General features: G+C 38.6%; 2 protein-coding genes across 2 annotated transcripts; one reads left to right on the top strand and one right to left on the bottom strand.

Annotated features, from left to right (window-relative positions):
- The first annotated feature begins 7,663 nt into the window (after positions 1-7,663).
- Positions 7,664-13,137, top strand: LOC131228725 (protein NETWORKED 2D). Its single transcript, XM_058224578.1, has 2 exons — positions 7,664-8,083; positions 9,857-13,137. Exons 1-2 carry the CDS (start codon positions 7,759-7,761, stop codon positions 12,814-12,816), a joined length of 3,285 nt encoding a protein of 1,094 aa, XP_058080561.1. The 5' UTR covers positions 7,664-7,758; the 3' UTR covers positions 12,817-13,137.
- A 497-nt stretch (positions 13,138-13,634) lies between these two features.
- On the bottom strand, positions 13,635-20,163 carry LOC131228726 (nicotinamidase 1). The gene is made up of 5 exons (XM_058224579.1): positions 19,983-20,163; positions 18,170-18,353; positions 17,742-17,875; positions 15,625-15,810; positions 13,635-13,880 (listed from the first exon to the last, which is right to left on the bottom strand). Exons 1-5 carry the CDS (start codon positions 20,118-20,120, stop codon positions 13,788-13,790), a joined length of 735 nt encoding a protein of 244 aa, XP_058080562.1. The 5' UTR covers positions 20,121-20,163; the 3' UTR covers positions 13,635-13,787.
- Between the last annotated feature and the right edge of the window lie 1,018 nt (positions 20,164-21,181).

Here is a 21,181-nt window from a genome sequence, read left to right as displayed (position 1 = left end):
TTGGATATTTCAGGCATCCACGTTCGGGGTCTTGGGATGACAATTCAGACCGTCTAAATGACTGGAACGGCTGTTAGTGGAATAAAATCGAAAACATCGGTCTAATTTTTCCCTTCAAGTGTCAACCACCCACTATTTTACTTTTAACCATCCTTTGATCGGCATTGAATGGTTAGGATTGCTTGATCATATGATTTTTGGAGATATGATCCATCCATAATGGGACCCACAATCTGGACTGTTTACTAGCTTTATATCAGTGTCACATGTGAGAAAGATAAGTCACCCCTCAGCCATAGACGTGCATATACACCAACCGAAAACAGATAGTAAGAAAAGCCAAGATTCCATGTCCAATAACACAAACCCTAGCAATTGAATGGTTAGAATCGTTCAACTGATGAGAGTGCCTAAAATATAGTCAATCCAAAACGCGAGTGGGCCACACCACATGAACAGAAGATGTTAGGTGCTGTGGAACACAACGTGCGCAACTGTAACTGGCAAAGCAAAGCCATAAAAAAGAGCTAAATGAAAACAAAATAAAAGATTTAAAGATTTATGTGATTTGATAATATATTTACATGGTTCAAGGGATAATAAATTAGAACTTTTTTCATCACTAAAATAAAAGAACCACGGTATAATAATATAGAGCTTTCTTCATAGTTGAAACAAGAGAAAACCAAATTAATTACAATGACAAGAATTTTCTCATCAAAGAGAATGCATCCAAAGATTGTTGAAATTATGCTCTACATGTACACACTTTACATAAGAAGGGAGAGGAGTTGTCTCTTAACAAGATATCTACATCCTCCCCCTTAACATTGGGGCTGCGCTCAACACTGGGGCTGCGCATGGTTGAAACCCTGCTAAGGCTCACTGTGATGTTTGTATACCATTGAATATAAGAAGAATCTTATTGGGTGAAAATATATTTTAATAAAGGCATCAATATCTTTACCTTTTCTTGCATTGTGGTGTACTTGATTTTTGAATTAGTCTTATTCTTTGTATTCATGTCTTAACCTAAGTTGGCACAAATGATGGACAGGGTGGATGTCGAGCACATATTACGGTAGGCTCTAAAAAGCTTTTTTATTATTTATTTATTTATTTATTTAATACAAGGGCTCACTGCTACAAAGGCTGGAGATTTGATTCCAATCACCCCAGGTGGGCCATTTCCAGCTCAGGTTCCACTATGGGCCAAGATTTGGCTCGACCCATCCAATACCGAGGTTAGTGCTCTGCCATGATTCATGTGTTTTATCCACGTTGTTCATCCATTTTTCTAACTCACTTAGGGCACAACACCAAAAATGTGTTTTGTGGACTTTTTCCATCCATTTTTCTAGCTCACTTAAGAGCGCAGCTCCGAAAATGACGCAGATCCAGATTTAAGGCGCAGACCACACTATAAGAAACAATGGTTATTGAACACTCGCAATTGAAAACTTCTTAAGGACTACAAAAATTGGATTAAGTTGATATTTGTATTTTTCCCAAGTCTGTGTGACCTAATCATCATGTTGGATGACAAATAAACATTACAACGGCTGTGTGAAGTTTTTAATTGTAAGTGTTTGATCACCAATAATTTCTATGATATGGTTCACCTGAGATTTGGATCTACCTCATTTTTTGCCTCATTTCCTTAAATGAGCTTGCAAAATAGATGGACAACATGGATAAAATACACACATCAAGGTCTGGCCCACTACACCTATCAGCCGACCAATACTAACCTCAGTACTGGAGGGGTCACTGCGAATCCGATTCCATGTCCAAGGAGGAGCAGATTAGGTGCGGCCCTTACTGTGGGCCCCACCTTGATGTATGTATTCTACATTCATGCCTTCCATCCATCCTTTTAGATCATTTCAAGGTAATGAGCCCAAAAATGATGCAGTTCCAAATCTAAGCTAGACAATAATATATAAAACGGTGGTGATTGAATGCTCCACCATTAAAAACTTCTTAAGGGCCACCGTGATGTTTTATTTTCCATCCAGCCAGTTGATAAGGTCGCACAAACTTAAATGTATCCCAAAAAAAAAAAAAAGAAGAAGAAGAACAACAAAATATCAGCATGATCTAAAACTTTTGTGCCCATAAGAAATTTTTAATGGTCAATCACCATTTTTTCCTTATGATATGGTCCACCTCATATTTGAATCTTTTTTTATGGAATACATACATCAAGGTGGGCCCCATGGTAAGGGCGGCAACGTCTTGGGCAGGATCTAACTCCACTGAATCGGTCGGGTCCGACTCGACCCGAGCCAAAAGCCAAAGTTGGGTCGGATCAAGTAGACTAACTTGGATTCGAAGTCCGATCGAGTCGAGTTTAGGTCACGTAGCAACTCGATCCAATCCGATCTAGAATCAGTTACTATAAAGTCATTTTTTTACCTTTATCCTTCATCCATTCGAACCCTAATCCTACTTGAGTCGGCGCTGCACCGAACTCGATTGGAATCCACGCAGTCAGCAGCCCAGTACCCTAATTTCACTTGTCATCTTCATCCATTCATTAAGTAGGTTGATTTTATATATATTTTTTTACTATGTTGATTTGAGTTTGGGACCTTAGGTGCAACCGTGTAGGCCGTCGGTGGCCCACCCTAGCTCGGGACCTCAGGTGCAGCCGTGCAGGCCGCTGGTAGCCCGAGTTGACTCGGGACTTCGGTCATGGCCCACCCTAGATCGGGATGGACACGTATTAGCTATTGAACAATTTTTTAAAATTTTTCTATATTATTTTTTTTCAAAAATAAAATAAAAACTCGATCCGAATCGTACCCAACTTGAACCGACACGATTTCCCTAACTAAGTCGAACTCGATTCGAGTCAGCCAGGCTGAGCTCAATCCCAAGTTAGATGGAGTTCGCGTCACGCAGTTGGCAAAGCCGGATCAACTGGAGTCGGTCGACCTCTGGTCTTGGGTGAGTCCGGGTCCCTACTTAGTCTGCTCCCTGTCCATACGCCACCGACTTTTGACTTGAGTAGTCTCGAGGAGTACCAAACGGCAGAAAGGGGGCCGCGTTCTTTACCAGAGCTTTTATATGAGTTCACACGCGTGTGAAAAACAGTTCGTGTACAAAACAAATCATGTAATCGCCACAGATGAGATGCGCAGACATGGCAAATAAATTGGAAATCCAGTCCTTTCATAAGAGGATTCCCACCATTTGGATGCCTTCGCCCAAGAAACATGCTGGTCTACTTTTTTAAAAGTAGGCACAGTTTAAGAATGAGCTGTTCTAACCAATCCACCTCCTTCTAGTAGGCCCCACCTGTGAGTGGACCAAATTGAATTCTGGCCTATTCGTACATCTAAAATCCGGACCCACCTGATGAGTGGACCAGATTGATTTTGCGCCTATTGATATAACTCCCACATGGGATGGCGTGCACATTACTCTTCCTTCTACACGCGTGTTTGCGTAGCATTTCTCCTCTCGCTTTTTCAATATTGCTTTTGCTTTTACGAATACCGAAAGGAAGGTTCCTCAACAACGTGGCATGACCAAACGAGAGATGCAGCTTTCTCAAAAGCAAGCCCCTTTTTCGAGAAAGAAACTCTTTCGTGCGCCCGACGAACACGGAGAGTCCATGCGCGCATTATTTTGAAATCGGATTGCGCACTGAGTTAAACTCTGTTGGACCAACCTTGAATGTATTTAATTTATCTACGCCCTCCATACGTTTTTTCAGCTCATTTCAGTGGTTGATTCCAAAATTGAAGAATATATAAAGCTAAAGTAGACCACACCATTAGAAAAAAGTAGAAATAATGATTTCCACCGTTGAAACCTTCCTGGGACTTAAAGTGATGTTTATTTTTCATCCAAACTGTTCGTTAGATGAAAAAAAAAAAAAACAAATATCAGCTTGATCCAAAACTCTGTGACCTTTAAGAATTTTTCAATGGTATATGATCAATTCACACTTTTTTCTATGGGCGTAGTTCACTTGACCTTTGGATACGCTTCATTTTTTAAATCAAGGTCTAAAATTATCTAATAAAATAGGTGGACGGAGTTGATAAAGTATTTAAATTAGGGTTGGGCCCATAGATTATAGTCTGCACGCTTAGCCGACTGCCTTACTCAGTACCATTATTTCCACCAGCCAGTGGCTGTGGTCGGTGCTCTGTGGGCCCACCATGATTAATTTGTTTCATCCATGCCATTCGTCCATTTTTAAAGATAATTTTAGGCTTCCCAAAAAAATGAGAGGGATATAAATCTCAGGTGGACCACACCACAGAAAAACAACAGTGATTAGATATCCACCATTAAAATCCTCCTAAGGCCCACCGTACTGTTTATTTGACATCCAATCTATTGATTAGGTTATACAGACCTAAATGAAGGGAAAAAACAAAGATCAGCTTGATCCAAAACTATTACGGCCCCCAAAAGGTTTTTAATGGTCGACGTTCAATCAACACTTTCCTCTAATGTGGTCCACTTTAGATTTTTATATAACTAATTTTTTGTCTCATGCCATAAAATGATCTAGAAGAATAGATGGACGGCATGGATGAAACACATACATCATGATGGGTCCCACAGAGCACCGACCACCATCCATTGGCTGTTGGCAGGGGGAGTAGCCAATCCGTTTCCGTTCGTCACCGCGGCGTTGTGGGTCCAGATAGATTTTCGTGGCAAACGTACTTTACTCATCAGTTTTGAAAGACTACAATGAGAAATAATTCTATAATGGCATATCTAGAACTCATGTGGGCCATACCATGAGATTGAACGCTTGGTAGTGAAAGAAGTTTTATACCAGGAGTAGTAATAATTCTATCAACGGTTTGGATGACATATAAACATCCTGACCAGCTCCAGAAAGGTTTTAACAGTAGATATTATTGTTACCACGGTTTTGTTGGTATGGTCTACCTGAGTTTTGGATATGATGATTTTTAAAATCGTAACTAATTGTAATATTTTAAAATAGATGAACAGGGTGGATTTGCCAAGGATATCACTATAGACCCACACAGCTCCCACCAAAAAGATATTAGGCCCACTTTAATGTATTTATCCTATATTAAGCTATGCCTATCATTTTTTCAAATATTTTTAAAATATGAGCCCAAAAATATGTTAAATCCAATTATCAAATGAAACTTTTTATAGGAAAATAATGGTGATTTATCATTAATGAGCGATTTAAGTTTTGAGCCAAACTGATGTTTGTTTTTCTCTTTATTCTTAGTTTACGTGACATTGTCAACAGGTTGGATGGAAAATAAATATTACTTTTTACGTTGGGCATTAGAAAGTTTTTATTGGAACATCATTCAAGATCTTCTTCCAACAAAATGGATGGACGGCGTGGATATAGAACACATATATAAAGGTGGGCCCCACGGTAAATCTACAACGTCTTGTGTGAGGCCGGGGCCGCGCGTAATCCGCTCTCGGGATAGTCGGCGGGAATCTGTAAGCATTTCGAAAATTGAAATTTCAAGAATTCGTTTTGATTTAGATGCGTTGAAATCCCCGCCACCAGTCCGTGGATGGTGGAAGATAAGTGCACAACCGTGTGTTAGCAGAGAATAAAAACGTTGCATGTTATGTTAGCGTACAACCGTGTGTAAGTTCACTTCTCATTTGGCTACAACACTGATTTGGTGTCCCGCGTGACTACCATACTACGGCATGTGCACCGACTCGCGCCATGATTGTGGGGCATGTGCAAGGCCGCTTTGGAAACGTGAGAACGTCGTGACTGGGGCCCACATTGGCAAAATCATCACACGGGTTTCCCACGTCGCCTCGTGGGAACAGAGGACCTTTTCAAGTTCGCCGCGCCATGGAACATCCATGGTTTGTTGCCTCTCCAATGCACACGTGGCTTCATGATCGGTGAATCAGGACCGTCAATCTATGACATCTAACATGGGACCCATGTTTACAAAGCCCACTTCAATTGAAGAAGCAACGGTCACCTGATTAACGTGCAGAAGCTAGCATAGCATGTTCAGCTTGATTTTTCTACAGTGGGCCTCACAATACAGCCGCCAAGATGGACGGGGCAGATTCACCAATAATACAACTATATCTACAGGGGACTGGCAGCATACGTATGGAAACAGATTGGCTACTCCCCCTGCCATTAGCCAATGGCTGGTGGTCAGTGCTCCGTGGGCCCCACCATGATGTATGTGTTTCATCCATTCCGTCCACCCATTCTTCCGGATCATTTTATGCTATGAACCCAAAAATGAGGTTGATCCAAATCTCAAGTGGACCGCACAGTGTTGATTGAACGCCCACCATTAAAAACTTCTTGGGCCACAAAAGTTTTGGATCAAGCTGATATATTTTTTTTTTCCCTTCATCGAAGTCTGTATGACCTAATCAACAGGTTAGATGTCAAGTAACCATTACAGTGTGCCCTAGGAGGTTTTTAATGGTGGACATTCAATCACTACTGTTTTCCCATGGTATGGTCCACCTGAAATTTAGATCTATCTTTTTCTTGGCATCAAGCCCTAAAATTATCTTTCAAAATGGATGGACGGCGTGGATAAAACACATACATCATGTTGGGGTCCACATAGCACCGATCACTAACCACCTGGTTGGGGGCAGCGTCCCTAGACAAACCGCGTCCCATACGTATAAAGATAAATGTTAGCATACAATGATACGAGATACGACAAAATCGGATTGCGTACTGAGCCCACTGTGAATTTATATGGTTTATCCACACCTTCCATCCGTTTTTCCATCTAATTTCATGCGTTGAGCCAAAATTTGAAGCTTATACAAATCTTAAGTGGACCATACCTCAGTAAACAGTGAAAATAATGATTTCCACTGTTGAAACCTTTTTAGGCCCTACAGTGATGTTTATTTTTCATCCAAACCGTTCATAAGATAAAAAAAAACATAGCTGATAGAACAAAATAAATATAATCTTTGATCAAAAACTTCCATAGCCCTTAAGAACTTTTCAACTGTAGAAATTCAATTCACAATGTTTCCTGTGATGTGGTCCATTTTAGCTTGTATATGCTTCGGTTTTGAACCAAGGCCCTAAAATTATCTTGTAAAATGGATGGACATACCAGATAAAATACATAAATCATGGTGGACCCAACCGAGTTTACTAAGCTTACTGAGCAATCCGCTTCCAGGTACGACGCTGTATGGAAACGTAACATACAACGTGACATTCGAGATACGACGCTGTATGGAAACGTAACATACAATGATACGCCTTGTTTACCTGCCACGTGTCATTACTTATAACATCCAATCGGTGTACACACGAGGATGGCCCTTCATCAACCTGGCCAAACCATAGAATCAGTGCACAGGCAATAATCCACACGTGCGGATGTGTACGGCTCCCACACGCGTGTGGAATAGGATGGAAAGATGCAGGCAAAATCCAACCCAGTTATCTACTGGGCCTAAAAACAAGCCAGCGCCGAACCATTTCTGGGAGTGACCAAAACACCTCGAGAGCCCTCCATTTAGTGGGTCCCACCTTAGGTGGGCCAATCAATCTAAACTGACCAAACTACCCCTAGTTGGTTGGTGGTTGGTATCATGAGCCCAAGCAAAAAAGAGATCCTGGTGGGTGGTTCTTTTGTCAAAAGAGAGAAAAGGAGGGGCCTGTGGCCCACCTATTCTCCCTCTTTTTACTTGACCAACCTGGCAGGCTAAGAGCCTGCCACGTGTCATGCTCTTCTCCTTCCTCCATTGGCTCCTTTCCATATGTTTGTCCACGCATTTCGGCCAGACTCGCAGTCCTCTCCTCTCTTTCATACACATTCAACCTTCCCATATTTAGACAAGAAAATAGAAAAAATAAAAATAAAAACAAACAGAAGATTCAGAGCTTTGGTTTTTTTTTTTCCTGTAATTTGTCAGTTACACCCTCTTCTTCCTTGTTTCTCCCTTCAGAGAGAGAGAGAGAGAGAGAGAGAGAGAGAGAGAGAGAGAGAGATGTTGCAGAGAGCTGCAAGCAATGCTTATTCCTGGTGGTGGGCCAGCCACATCAGGACAAAGCAGGGGAAATGGCTTCAACAGAATCTGGATGGTAGTTTTCATTTTTCTTCTCTTTTCTTTCTTTCTTTCTTTTTCTTTTTTTGGGATTTGGTTTCTCAATCTAATTAGTTTGATTGTTTGGTTGATGTTATGTTGTTTTAGATTAGATTTTCATACATGGGTTTTGTTTCTTTAATCTTTTATGACATCTGCAGTATTTATTTTTATTTTTATTTTTTTAAAAAGACCGTTTGTTCGTTATTTTTTTTCGATTTATTATTATGAAATGGCTTGATCAGAATAACCCAAAAGCTGATTGTTTTATTATTATGAAATTGATTCGATATTCGACGCTGATATGTTCTCTTGGATTGGATTTCAGTAAATGGGCTTTGTTTGTTTTTGTATTATTTATATGTAATTCTTCTGATCAAAACACCTATGGTTGTTCTAGAAGGATGTTTCAGTTCTTCAGATTTCTACGGTAATCTGAGAATTTTCCTCGCGTTTCATGTTGATTGTTGAAATTACTTGATTAGCAGAAATGGGTTTTGTCGCCATCGTCTTTTTCTTTGTTTTTGTTCTTTTTTTTGTTCTTTTTTTTTCTTTCTTTCTTTCTAATGTCACATTTTAGAAGTTCCATATGATTATAAGACTTCCAAACTTCTCACAGAGGTGTTAGTCTGATCTGTAAATGCATGTCATGTATTTGAATTCTAAATTTTATTAGGGAAACAGTTCTGTTTAAGTTAAATTCAGTTGTCCTAATATTTCCTGGGTTTTTTCATATTTTTCATATATATATATATATATATATATATATAAAAGAAAACTAAAACCAATATCAACATATTGAAGAAAGTACCAAATGTCACACCTGATCAATGTATCAGATTACTCAAGTGGTTGATTCAATGTACAAAAACCAAATGTCACACCTGATCAATGTATCAGATTACTCAAGTGGTTGATTCAATGTACAAAAACCATTTTGAACAGTTATTTCTACTCCCTGCTGAATATCTAGTGAAAAATAGGGTGGGTGAAAAAAAAAACTGAAGAATGGGTATGGAAATTAGAGGAAACAGTACAATCACCATAATCAGCAAAGCCGAATTTTCTTTACATTTCACAAATCACAATAACTAGGCTCTTGATAATCAGCATTAAAAAACTATGTTTTTCTTACATAATAATTACATTCCCATGTAGTTACTGATGTTACCTATGAAGTTGTAGCGCTAATATCTTCTCTGCTCATATGTTCAATCCAAGTTTGGATGGGACATGGAAGATACATTCTTTGTATTCTTTTCTTTGTTGTCGATTCAAGGAACATCTTCCAATTCAAATACCAAATTACCAATAATCATATTGTTTTATAGAGATAAAAGATAATTAACTCAAGCAAATTATCGTCTTTCATTGGAATTGTGCAGAGTAAAATTGTTATGCTGCTCTCAAATGAATTCAATTTGTGGTGTTATATGGCCACAAGTGTGTGGGACATCCATGCCATTCATCAGGCCGGCTCACCGTGTAGATAACCTTCTCATCAGGCAGGCCATGCATGTACGTTGAATGATGACTCCCAGCAAATTTTCAAGTCTTACATTGCTTTTGTACATGCGGCCCACTGATGAATGGACTGATCAAATTTTTGGGGTGGGTTATCTGCACAGAGGGGCCAGCTGATTCACGTCACAGACGTTTGATAGCACATGCAGCCACGCCATGAGGTGCATGTGGGCTGCTTGCTTAGCAAAACTCATTATGGAAGAACTTGGTTACTAACAAAACTAATGAATGAACTCTGCAATTGCAGATATGGAAGAAAAGGTGAAAAACATTCTTATAGTCATCGAAGAGGATGCAGATTCATTCGCCAGGCGAGCCGAGATGTACTACAAGAAAAGACCCGAACTGATAAGCTTTGTTGAAGAGTCTTACAGAGCTTACAGAGCTTTGGCTGAAAGATACGAACACATCTCTGGGGAGCTACAGAATGCCAACAACACCATAGCTACTGTTTTCCCAGAACAAGTTCCAATCTCAATCGAAGAAGATGATGATGTCGATAATCAGGAAAAAGTTTCGACTGTTGATCCCAGTAAAGTTCCTAAGACGCCCGAAAACCCAAAATTCAAATTCCCAATTATAGATGCAAAAAAACGACGGTCCTCAAAACCAAAGAAACCGCAACCTAAGAAGCCTAGTTCGAATATGACCAAACACGAGGCCCAGGAAGAGATCGACAAGCTTCAGAAAGGAATCCTGGTTCTGCAGACGGAGAAGGAATTCGTGATGAGCTCTTATGAGAGTGGGCTTGCAAAGTTCTGGGACATCGAGCAACAGATCGAGGAGATGCAAGAGAAGGTTTGCGAATTACAAGATGAGTTCAGTGTGAGCAAGGACATTGAGGACAATGAGGCCCGGGCTTTGATGACAGCGTCGGCACTGAAATCATGCGAGGACACTCTAGTTCAGCTGCAAGAGCAGCAAAAGAGATCAACAGAAGAAGCGAGAGTAGAGGCAGAAAGGGTGAAGGATGCCGAAGAGAAGTTGAAGGCTTTCAAGGATGGGTTTCTTCAGAATCATACTGATGACAGGAAACTCCCCGAAGAGGCTAATATTGCGGATTCCGTGAATAAGAACTTGGTGGAAGAAGTGTGTAGTTTGAAAGAAGAGAGATTAGAGTTGCAATCGATATGTGAAAAACTAAAGGAATACTTCGATATCAATTCCGACTCATCTCTCACTGTAACAGAACTCGCAGAGAAGGTTGATGAACTCGTGAATAAAGTCCTCAGCTTGGAGAATGCGGTTTCTTCGCAGACGGCGCTGATCAAGAGATTGAGATTGGAAACCGACGAACTTCAGAACCACTTGCAAAGCTTGGAAGAAGACAGAGAATCTTTGCTCGACGACTCAAAAAGTTTGAATGATAAGATCAAAGAATTGGAAGAGGAGTTGAACCGAATTCAGGATCTCAACCGCTCGGTCAAAGATGAGAGCAGCAAGCTTCAAATGCATTTTACAGAGGCGTGTCATAACCTCGACAACCTTTCAGAGGAACTGCAGTCGCCTAACCAGCAGGACAAGGTCGAGATCACGGGCTTGCCTCAATTAGAAGAGAGTGATCTTCATGACGTGGGACCATGTAAACAGATCGAAGAAGAGGAAGATATAAAGATGAGGGTCGATGGCCCGATAAATTTGAAGGATGAGATTATAGAACAAGGGGAAACCCAAGCGACTCAGGAAAATCATGTTCGATCTGAAAACTTGCTGGACCTGAAACATCTTCGTGACGTGGCACCTTGTAAACAGATCGAAGAAGAGGAAGATATAAAGATGAGGGTCGATGGCCCAATAAATTTGAAGGATGAGATTATAGAACAAGGGGAAACCGAAGGGACTCAGGAAAATCATGTTCGATCTGAAAACTTGCTGGACCTGAAACAGCAGGACGAAGTTGAGAACAAGGATGCATCGCAAGAAGAAGATGATGTTTTGAATTTTGGAGGAGATTCGCCAAACTGGGGGCAGTTATTCTTAAATGGATTGGAAGACAGAGAGAAGATTTTGTTGGCGGAGTACACATCGATTCTTCGGAATTACAAGGAAATAAAGAGGAGGCTATCTGAAGTGGAGAATAAAAGCCAAGAAAGCCTTTTTGAAACAACAGCGCAGATAAGGGAACTGAAGAATGATAATGCAATGAAGGATGCGGAGATCCAATCGCTGCAGCAGAAAGTGAGCATGCTCCAGACAAGCTTGCATGAAAAAAATGAAACCCGCGTGTTAAAATCGAAAGATTCAATGCAAAACAGAGCTGGAAGTACGATTGATCAGTGGAAATCCTTGTTTTCTGACTTGCATGTGAAGAGCCCAGGCCAGTCAAAGCTTCGACGGTTGGAAGATCTATTAAAAGAACAAAGCATCAACTCCCCATCAAGAACAGATGAATCCAACGCATTCGCATCCAAGGAACATCCACATTCAGAAGAAGAAATTGAGGAATCTCTTGTCAACAAACAGCATACTGCCTCAACCATCGAAGAGAAATTCCGAAGGGACATCGATGGACTTCTGGAAGAGAACCTAGACTTCTGGTCAAGATTCAGCACGTCATTTGATCAGATACAGAAGTTTCAAAAGGCTGTCCAGGACCTGCAAGCCAAATTTACAAAACTGAAGAATGACGACAAGAAGCAAGAGAGCAGTGCTAATGCAGCGGACCAGATGCTGAAATCAGAAGCCACATCAATCGAAAAGCATCTGAGAGAATTACAGACCGAATTGTCAGCCTGGCTAGAGCAGAGCGCATCACTGAAAGACGAGTTGCAGTGCAGATTGTCATCAATATGCAAAATCCAAGAAGAGATTTCAAGAGTTTCCAAGATGCACTCCAAGACAGAAAAATCTGAATTCACAGAACAACAAGCCGCAAGGTTTCAAGGCGAGGTGCTGGACATGCAACAGGAGAACAATAAGGTAGCCAGCGAACTGCAGGCGGGCCTAGACCACGTGAGAAGATTGCAATTTGAGATCCAGAAGAATCTGTCAAATCTACACGAGAATTTTGAGCTGTCAGGATCGAAAAGCAACCGTCAACAGGCAAACGCAAGGAATGCATTCAGTAGGGCTAAAATTCCTCTACGGTACTTCATCTTCGGTACCAAACCCAAACCCAAGAAGCCGTCACTCTTTTCATGCATAAATCCTGCATTGCAGAAACAATATAGCAACTTAAGGGCTGCTGGGGCAGAACCTCCTATGTAAATTAGTTTTGATTTGTGATTTCTTTTCTTCTTGTAGATTCTTCTCTTTTGTTGCTGAATTTTTTAATATTTTCAAAAGGTTTTCGTGAAATGAAATTTGAAAGGTAGTTTTCTGATTTTATTTTTTTTTGTTTTCTCTTTCCTTCCTCAGGGAAATTTGTGGCTTTTATGTATGTGATTTGACCTTATACTTTGAATGAATCATGCAATTGTAGTTTGTAAATGTTGATACAGGTAATTTGATAGTTTCAAATTATTTCTTTTTCGCTTTTGCCTTTAACTATATAGGCTGATGAACAAAAAAAAAAAAAAAACTATCAACTTGCAGCTGCTGTAAATCAATCAATAGTTTGTTTAATCCAGATCATCCATCTGTTGAGTCCCATCTTGGATGGACCATTCCCCAAAGGTCTCTTCGACAAGAAAATCCTATGGCCTAAAAATGGACAGTTAATTAGAGAAATAAAGCAACAGTCCACATTAAACTGAAAATTGTCCCAAGATTGGCAGTGAGGATCTTCGGTCCTGGAGAATTTTGTGCATGATCCACTTCCGGTTCCCACCGGACCAATTGTCTGGATTATTGAACCATGGGCCCCACTTCTAAGAACTGATAACCCACTCAAGCATTCAACGCAAAAGCTCGGGTCCAGTAATCTTTAATTCCGGTTTACTATGATATCAATGTAAGTTTCTTTTACAAAATTCCTTCTTTCTTTTTTGAGTAATTATTTTCTGCAATTCCTCTATCGGAAATTTCTTGATTGTTATTTGTCATTTTTAGCAACCAAATGGATCACGAATGGCTAAATCAAAGCGTAGAAAATCAAGCGAGCTTAAGACTGCCAAATCATAGCATAAATATTTCTTTATTACGATAATGTAAGCCTGTCATGTAAATCACAATTTACAAGGGAATAAAAATAAAATATTGACGTATTAAGCAGCTCTTAGTTCCAGCCAGCCTATAAATCAGAGCTCCATCGATGAACTGATTGATACTTCCTGTACTATCTTTGCTCCCCTTCCCTTGGCCAGGTAAAGACCAATGTGATGCATCACATCCTGCAAGGAAACAAGCAAGAAACAGTTAGCATTTTACATATAGATAGATCTAAGCATCTGTACACATGGATGCTTGTGTGAGATTGAAGCTCTGTCAGGTGGGTCCTATCTTTCATGCGGAAACCCAAGAGCCATGCTGATATAATCATCAAGTGGGCCACGAGTATATGTTGAATGAGGACTGCTGGCTAACTTTGTTATGCATCCCATCTTTTTCATTTAACCGGACCCACCCGACAAGTTAGCCATCCTGATTCTTGGGCAAGGGCACATTCAGGATGTGACTCACCTAATGGACGGATCAGATCTTGCACATGTCCACCAAGTTGGCGCATGAGATCACATGAAGAGGAGTTCAGATATGCATTTATAAAATTAGCAGACCTCCAATCACTTGTGCAGAAAGAATCACTTGACAAATTTGCTAAATCCAATTTACAGTTGTGAACTGGACAGATTAGCAATTCCAAGCTCTATTCAATGATTAAAGATGTACTTACAACCAGTTGTAGACTGAATTATAACCCATTCTTACACATTCAAAATTCTTCCTTCCAATTGAAAATATCATATACTTTCAATGGGAAAATGAGTTGTAGCTAAACCAATGCACAACCAATTACAGGATATCATTCCTCATAACTAAATATTTAAATTACAAATATTCAGATATTTAAACAAATATGATAAGGAAAAAAATATTTCTGAAGGGTAAACGCAACAATGATAATAAATACTGTAATGGATCATTTGCTGCCCATTGTCTAACCCCAACAGAAGAGAAAGAAGGGTCTAGCTAATCCTATTGTTAGTTTCGACGGGCCATGGCGTAAAGTGGTTCAAAAGCTAATACCATATCAGTTTCTTAAATGTTGGGTCTCTACAGATTTAAAATGCACAACAAAGACCATAGGTCTACATAGCTGGAAGTAAGAATTTGGGTATACCTGTGAGAGTTTCTTGAGCCATTGACTACTTTTGTCAGAGCAAACAAAGATTTAAGGAAGCTACTGTATTCTAAATAGCTAAAATTCAAGGCTGCTTGGAGTACAATAGCAACATAAACATGCATGGTTATTATATCTTTCTTTTTTTACTTCTGTGAATTAGCACATATATATGACTTCTGCATCATGTGCTGTTTGGGTGGGACATGGTACAAATTCGATCTGTCCATCATGGAATGCTTGGAGCCATTGCTTACGTTCGCATGTGTCTTAATTTGAGCAAAATGTTAAAGATGAAGATGGGCAAGTGATGTTAAAGATGAAGATGGACAAGTGATGTTAAAGATGAAGATGGACATGTGAAAAGAAGGATGCAACGCAATTCTTATCAAGCAATCTCTGTTTTTTTAAGCCAGAATCAAGTGATGTCTACATGGATGGGCATGCGTAAGGATTTTTACTTAGAATTGAATTGTCAGAAATGGACCCATTTGAAATGTATGGGTAAAAACTCCATTGCGTACTCTAGAGACCATAAAAATGATTATAGATGTCATTACTCAACCTGCAGACAAGTGGATTCACGTGAATTACACGGCCAGTCATGCAGAACTCATATGAAATTGCAAATGCAGCAATGCCAACTTCAACTGTAATGATGGGATACAAATCCGATAGCAGTTCATCTACCTCAACAACAAAGATCACTTTGCATATGGTTTACTAGTAAAAGATTTTTCAAACACAAAGTCTATGAGCACTGTTAAAAATACATATCTGAGAATGATTTTCAGTACCTGAGGATGGGCTAAAGCTCCTTTGATATTCCTAGCAACATGAACTGGGAGATGGTACGTAGCACATCCACCTGAGTGCACCACCACATCTTCCAAAGGAGGTAGCAAACCAAGATTCCTTGCAGATAGTAAGGTAGACACAAGATCTAGAACACAGATATCTGTGCATATTCCTAACACCAAAATCTTCAAAATGTGATATTAGTCAAAACCTGCACTATTTTATATCCATTGATTTACCAATACACTAATGCTGCATTTGGATGTGCCACCGCATTGAATTGCAAATCATTCCATTCCATCAAGAAGAGGAAATCACAAAATTGTAATGATGTTTCCAAGCATTCAAAAAGGGAAAGCAGCTGCGAATTGCAGTTAGGTTCCTTTCAAGTCCAACTTACACAGCATGGTTGAAATCTGGAACTTAATCTCTCGAAGTGAATAATTGGGAAGGTGATTACAATTTGATCACTGCATTTTAGTGCACTAATTATCGCAATTCAATTCAATAGTGCATCCAAACACAGACTTAGCCTAGGAAATCTCAATACAAATCCAAAGTCAACAACAGCCAAAAAAGTATAATCTTTGGATGTACAAAGACAAAGATATACAACTCAGAGCAATTAGAACTGAATCTTTTTTTAAGAAGTAAGAAGCATTATTCCATTAGCAATAACCGGTTAGGTTAAAAAAAATTCCCTAGTTAATATATTAACCAAAAAAAAAAAAGCCTAAAAAATTGGTTATTTCTTTAACCCCCTCATAGTGGTTTTTCTTTTCAATCACTTTTACATCTCTCTCCCTCTACCCTAAATACACAAAGCAGGGGTGGGAATAGATTTAAGCTGGATCGGACCCACTCAATGTTTAAGGCCCTACGCCCAAGCTCGGCATTGGCCTAGCGTAGTGGGCTCAAGCCCAAACAAATTAGTTGGACCTAGGCCTAACTAAGCTCAGGCCAAAAATGGATAAAATCCTTATTTCCTACCTGAATGTTCCTAATCTATTTGTTGATCACGTGGTCCACACATACACGCACAAAAAAAAGCTTTAAAAAGTAACAAAACGAATGGTCCACATTCAATGTGCATGGGTTGCCTAACCAAGGATTAGAATGACATTTTATAGGGACATACGTATGAAGTTCGGCAAGCCAGGCTGGGCGAGAAAGGTCGAGCTAAAATGACTTGAGCCCAAGCACGACTCGAAAATTTGATCAAGCCATGCATGTCAAGCCTAAGCCTAGCACGTAGGCCAAAGCTAATAGGTCCAAGCATAGTCCAAAGTTGAGTTGGGCTCTTCGGGCTGCCCAGCCAATTTCCACCCTTAGCCACAACTCTTACGAGAAATATCTAACTCAAAATTAAATAGTCCAAAAGGTGGACCCCACTTTAGATGGATCATAAACCAAATATATGAGAAATATGTAACTCAAATTAAACTGTCAAAATAGCAGGCCCTACTTTAGAAGGATCATAAACCAACATAAAATAGTTATTTTAGATTATTAGATTAGCAAATGCCCGAATGGGTACTTCATAATTTTAATTTCGATTTCAAAATAGCACATTATTTTTAAAAGAGAGTTCAAAGTTGTTCCATATCAACGTATGTGTTTACCAAACTGGGTTAAAAATTTGCCCAATACAAAACAACTATTTTTAGTTCCGTTCTGTTTTTTTTTTTTTTTAAATTGGGAAGATAAAGTGAAGAACAAAAGATAAGTTATAGAAGAAAATCTGGATTAGAAAGACTATGATACCATGAAACTTGGAGAAATAACAAGAAGAGGAAGAAAATATTTGAAACTAAAGGGGAAAAGGGAGGATTTTGAGATGACTCCTCTCCCCCTCTGTCTATTTAAAGAAAAAGAGGCTGCAACAGATGAGGATATAAAACAGTGTATCTAGGTCTGAAATTTTATATATATATATATATATATATATATATATATATATATATATATATATATATATATAAAAGATGCATTGCAGGAGCACAGTCACCTGTACACATTTTCATAAATTCCCAGAATTATATAGTCTAACATAAACTATAACAAAAAATCTTGTTGTATCCAAACAGCCCTGTAAGGAAAAGAAAGAAGCACTTACAACTTTGATTCCATTGGCTTTCACCCAATCCGTAAAGATATTAGAGCCATCTTTCTCCCATGAGCCCACGAACCCGTTAATGCAAGATTTGCGTCTGATTGTTACGTTCGGTTCATTCTCCAACCATTGCAGAGCTGCAGAAGATTGCAATAGAAGTACAGAAGCTCACAACCACACTAAAAACAGTGACAAGAGTAAAATACAGTCTGTGGATGTGCCTAGATGAGCCACATGGAAGTAAATACAAGAAGAAAAATCCAACAAGAGGAGAGGGAAATATTATCAGTTATACAAATGTCTATCGCTAATAACAGCATCTGATAGACCATTTGGTAGAGAGCTGCTTCTGATGTTCAACCATTAGATATTCGAAAGGAGAAATGTGACAGAATTACAGATAATCAGAGAAAGAAATAAGAAAGAAGTACCTGGAACTAGATTTTCTTCTCCTGTTCCAATTATACAATGAGGTGGATATGGGGGCTCTGGTTTATCAGGATAGTGGGTATCAAGGAAAGCAAAAATAGGCCATTTCCTTTCACAGAACATCCTGGACACCCGTACAGACTCCTCGACCATCACAGATATCTGTTTATTGGGCTCTGCTGGAGCCTGCAAACAGACAGTAAATACCCAAATATCAAAGGTGGAAGGGGGGAAAAAAAAACATGATCATCAACAAGGAAAAGAAATAGAAACACCCAAATCAAAACCCCAAAAGAAGAAAAAAACGAATACGATTTAAATGCAAAACAAGATTATCCAAATTAAAATTCAAAGCATGTCTCATTTAAGCCCAGCCGTAATGTATTGTAAAAGTGCAATGATTACAAATTACAATGCCTACATCCATGAAAACGAGTAATCTAACCAACAATTCCTGTGTTTGGATAGACATGGTAAAATCATAATAATGATACTTTTACATTACTAAAATGTCAAATCAAAAGAAAAAATACACTAATGTACATGTTTGGATAGAAATTTTCCTAAAATTATAATGATTACAAATTCATTTACTTGTGTTTAGATAGGACTTCAGATTTTCACTCAAATACAAGTTAAAATTATAATGATTATAAATTCTTTTACTTGTCTCCTATTACATCTACATTTAGCCGTCAAATTATGTGTTTAAACAAACATTGTAAAATCATAATGATGACACTTTTACATTATATTACGGCCGTAATTCCCAAAGTAATAAAAATCAGTAATAGTTGAAATAGGAACAAAAAAAAAAAAAAGCCCAAATGAAAATTCAGAAACATGGGTCTGATGGTAATGTAAATCTACACAACCCTATACCAATAACACAAAAGAGAAGCAACCTGTGCAATCAATAAAAGAGAAAACAAATTTAAACAAAAAATAAAGAAATAAAGAACAAAACATTGGGTCTCTTAAAACTTCACATCTAGAAAACCAATACAAAAGGGAGACACTGTTACTACTCATCTGATTCATTTGCAAACACCCATTATCCATTATTTGGAATTGACACAATACAACACTATAACATTCCAATTCTAACAATGGAAAATGATGCATGAATATCAATGAGGGGTGGGTGTAAATAGCTACTCACAACCCAAAACCCAAAAATCCAAACTCTATCACCAAGAATGAGAAAAACCAACTTCATCAAAGTCCAGAAAAAAGACACATTTTTTCTTTTTTTCATCATACAAAAAACAAAACCATAAGGGGTCGTTTAATTAGATAGTGGTAAACGAGGCAAGTTGTAAATGATTAACAAGCTAATCATTTACACCTTGCGTTTGGATGCCCTAAACCACCTTTTCCCTCTTTTCATTTGCTAGCAAAAAGCTGGGATTTCATTTGCTAGCAAATGATTTACAAGCTAGAAGCCTATAACGGCTGGGGATAGGCCCCCCTCTCTCTCTCAACCTTAAGTTTTAGTGACATTTAAATGTTTTTTTAATGAATTACTTCTCTAAACAGGTGTGAATACACAATTACAGGATATAAACCATTTACAAGCTATTCAAACACAGTAAATCATTTACAACTTAGCCAAACAGACAGTCTGTAAATCAGTTACACAACTTAAACCATTTACCACCATCCAAACAACCCCTAAATTGAAAAGAAAATAAGAACAAAAATCAGAACATGGTCTTTTTTATATCACCTTGGAGATTAAAAAACCAACATTCAGAAACCAAAATAACAAAACATGAATAGAAGGAGTGTTGTGTAGTCAGAGTTTTCAATCACCAGATTCCCAGCTCCAACAGTGCAAAAGCCATTGACAAGATCCACAAGAACAAGGCCCGTAGTCCTCACATCTTCTGACAGAACAAGAACTTCTTCTCCCTCTTGATATGGAATCTCACCCTTCAACAGCTCCAACATATCTGACACTCAAATCTAAGAGATGAGAGAGAGAGGCAGAGATCTTGACTCCTTGGAAGATTGAAGAAGAGAGAGAGAGGCAGAGACCTTGACTCATTCGAAGATTGAAGAAGATTGAAGATGGCAGGTTGTTTTTTGGGTAGCGAATTAGGTGCGGCTCCGGCCTCACCCAAGACAGAGCAGCCCTTACCGTGGGGCCCATATTGATGTATGTATTATAAATCCATACCGTCCATCCGTTTTTTCAGATTCCTATAGGGTATCATCAGAAAAATTAATCAAATCCAAATCTCATGTCGACCATACTGTAAGAAACAATTTTGATTGAACGTTCCACCATTAAAATTTTCCTAGGGCCCACTGAAATGATTTATTAATGTTCAATTTCCATCCAACCTTTTGAAAATGTTATCAAGAACAATATTAATGGAAAAATATATACCATCTTGATCTAAACAATTTTTCGCCCACAAGGAGTTTTTAATGGTAAATATACACTTTTTCCTATGTTATGGTCCACTTAAGATTTTTTTATATTTAATTTTTATTATAATAATATGAAAATTTTTATGGACAGTATGGATTTAGTATAAATACATCAAGATGGGCCCCATGGTAAGGGTCGTACCGTCTTGTATGGGAACGAGGCCGTACGTAATACGCTCCATTGACCGTTAGAATTGGAAAATGGGCGGTATTCTTCCTGGACATCTACATGGAAGTACAAGAGCCAATATATAAATCATATAAGAGATCCTAGCCATTCATCAAAGTGGACCATAATTTTTTGATCTCTCATTTTAAAAATCAGGCATTTTCCTATTCATTTGGTCTTCAGGAGAGGCTAAAACAAATTTCAATATCCTTCCTTTTTTTCTACATATTGTGACCTATTTGATTAGTAAAATAAGAATTATTTTAATCCATATGATCTACAAGCATGTGGTATAACTTATTAATAGATTGGATCTCCCATACGTGTTTTAATAGCTCTACACTCGTGCAGAGTTTCAAGACTTTCTTTTGTGGGGTCAAAGTACGAAAACTTTCGAAGACTTGGA

Source organism: Magnolia sinica, chromosome 16, assembly GCF_029962835.1.
Source record: "Magnolia sinica isolate HGM2019 chromosome 16, MsV1, whole genome shotgun sequence".
Lineage (NCBI taxonomy): Eukaryota > Viridiplantae > Streptophyta > Magnoliopsida > Magnoliales > Magnoliaceae > Magnolia > Magnolia sinica.
The sequence above is the reverse complement of the archived record's forward strand: the minus strand, read 5'-3'. Positions and strand labels throughout refer to the sequence as shown.

What these genes read in the sequence shown, in the direction of transcription:
- LOC131228725 (XM_058224578.1), top strand. Translation starts at nt 7,759, where the DNA reads ATGTTTGTCCACGCATTTCGGCCAGACTCGCAGTCCTCTCCTCTCTTT. An exon ending in GCTTCAACAGAATCTGGATG is followed by an intron (nt 8,084 to 9,856) that starts GTAGTTTTCATT and finishes CTGCAATTGCAG; the next exon opens with ATATGGAAGAAAAGGTGAAA.
- LOC131228726 (XM_058224579.1), bottom strand. Translation starts at nt 20,120, where the DNA reads ATGTTGGAGCTGTTGAAGGGTGAGATTCCATATCAAGAGGGAGAAGAA. An exon ending in CTGTTGGAGCTGGGAATCTG is followed by an intron (nt 18,354 to 19,982) that starts GTGATTGAAAAC and finishes GTCTGTTTGCAG; the next exon opens with GCTCCAGCAGAGCCCAATAA. An exon ending in GAGCTTTAGCCCATCCTCAG is followed by an intron (nt 13,881 to 15,624) that starts GTACTGAAAATC and finishes GTTTCCTTGCAG; the next exon opens with GATGTGATGCATCACATTGG.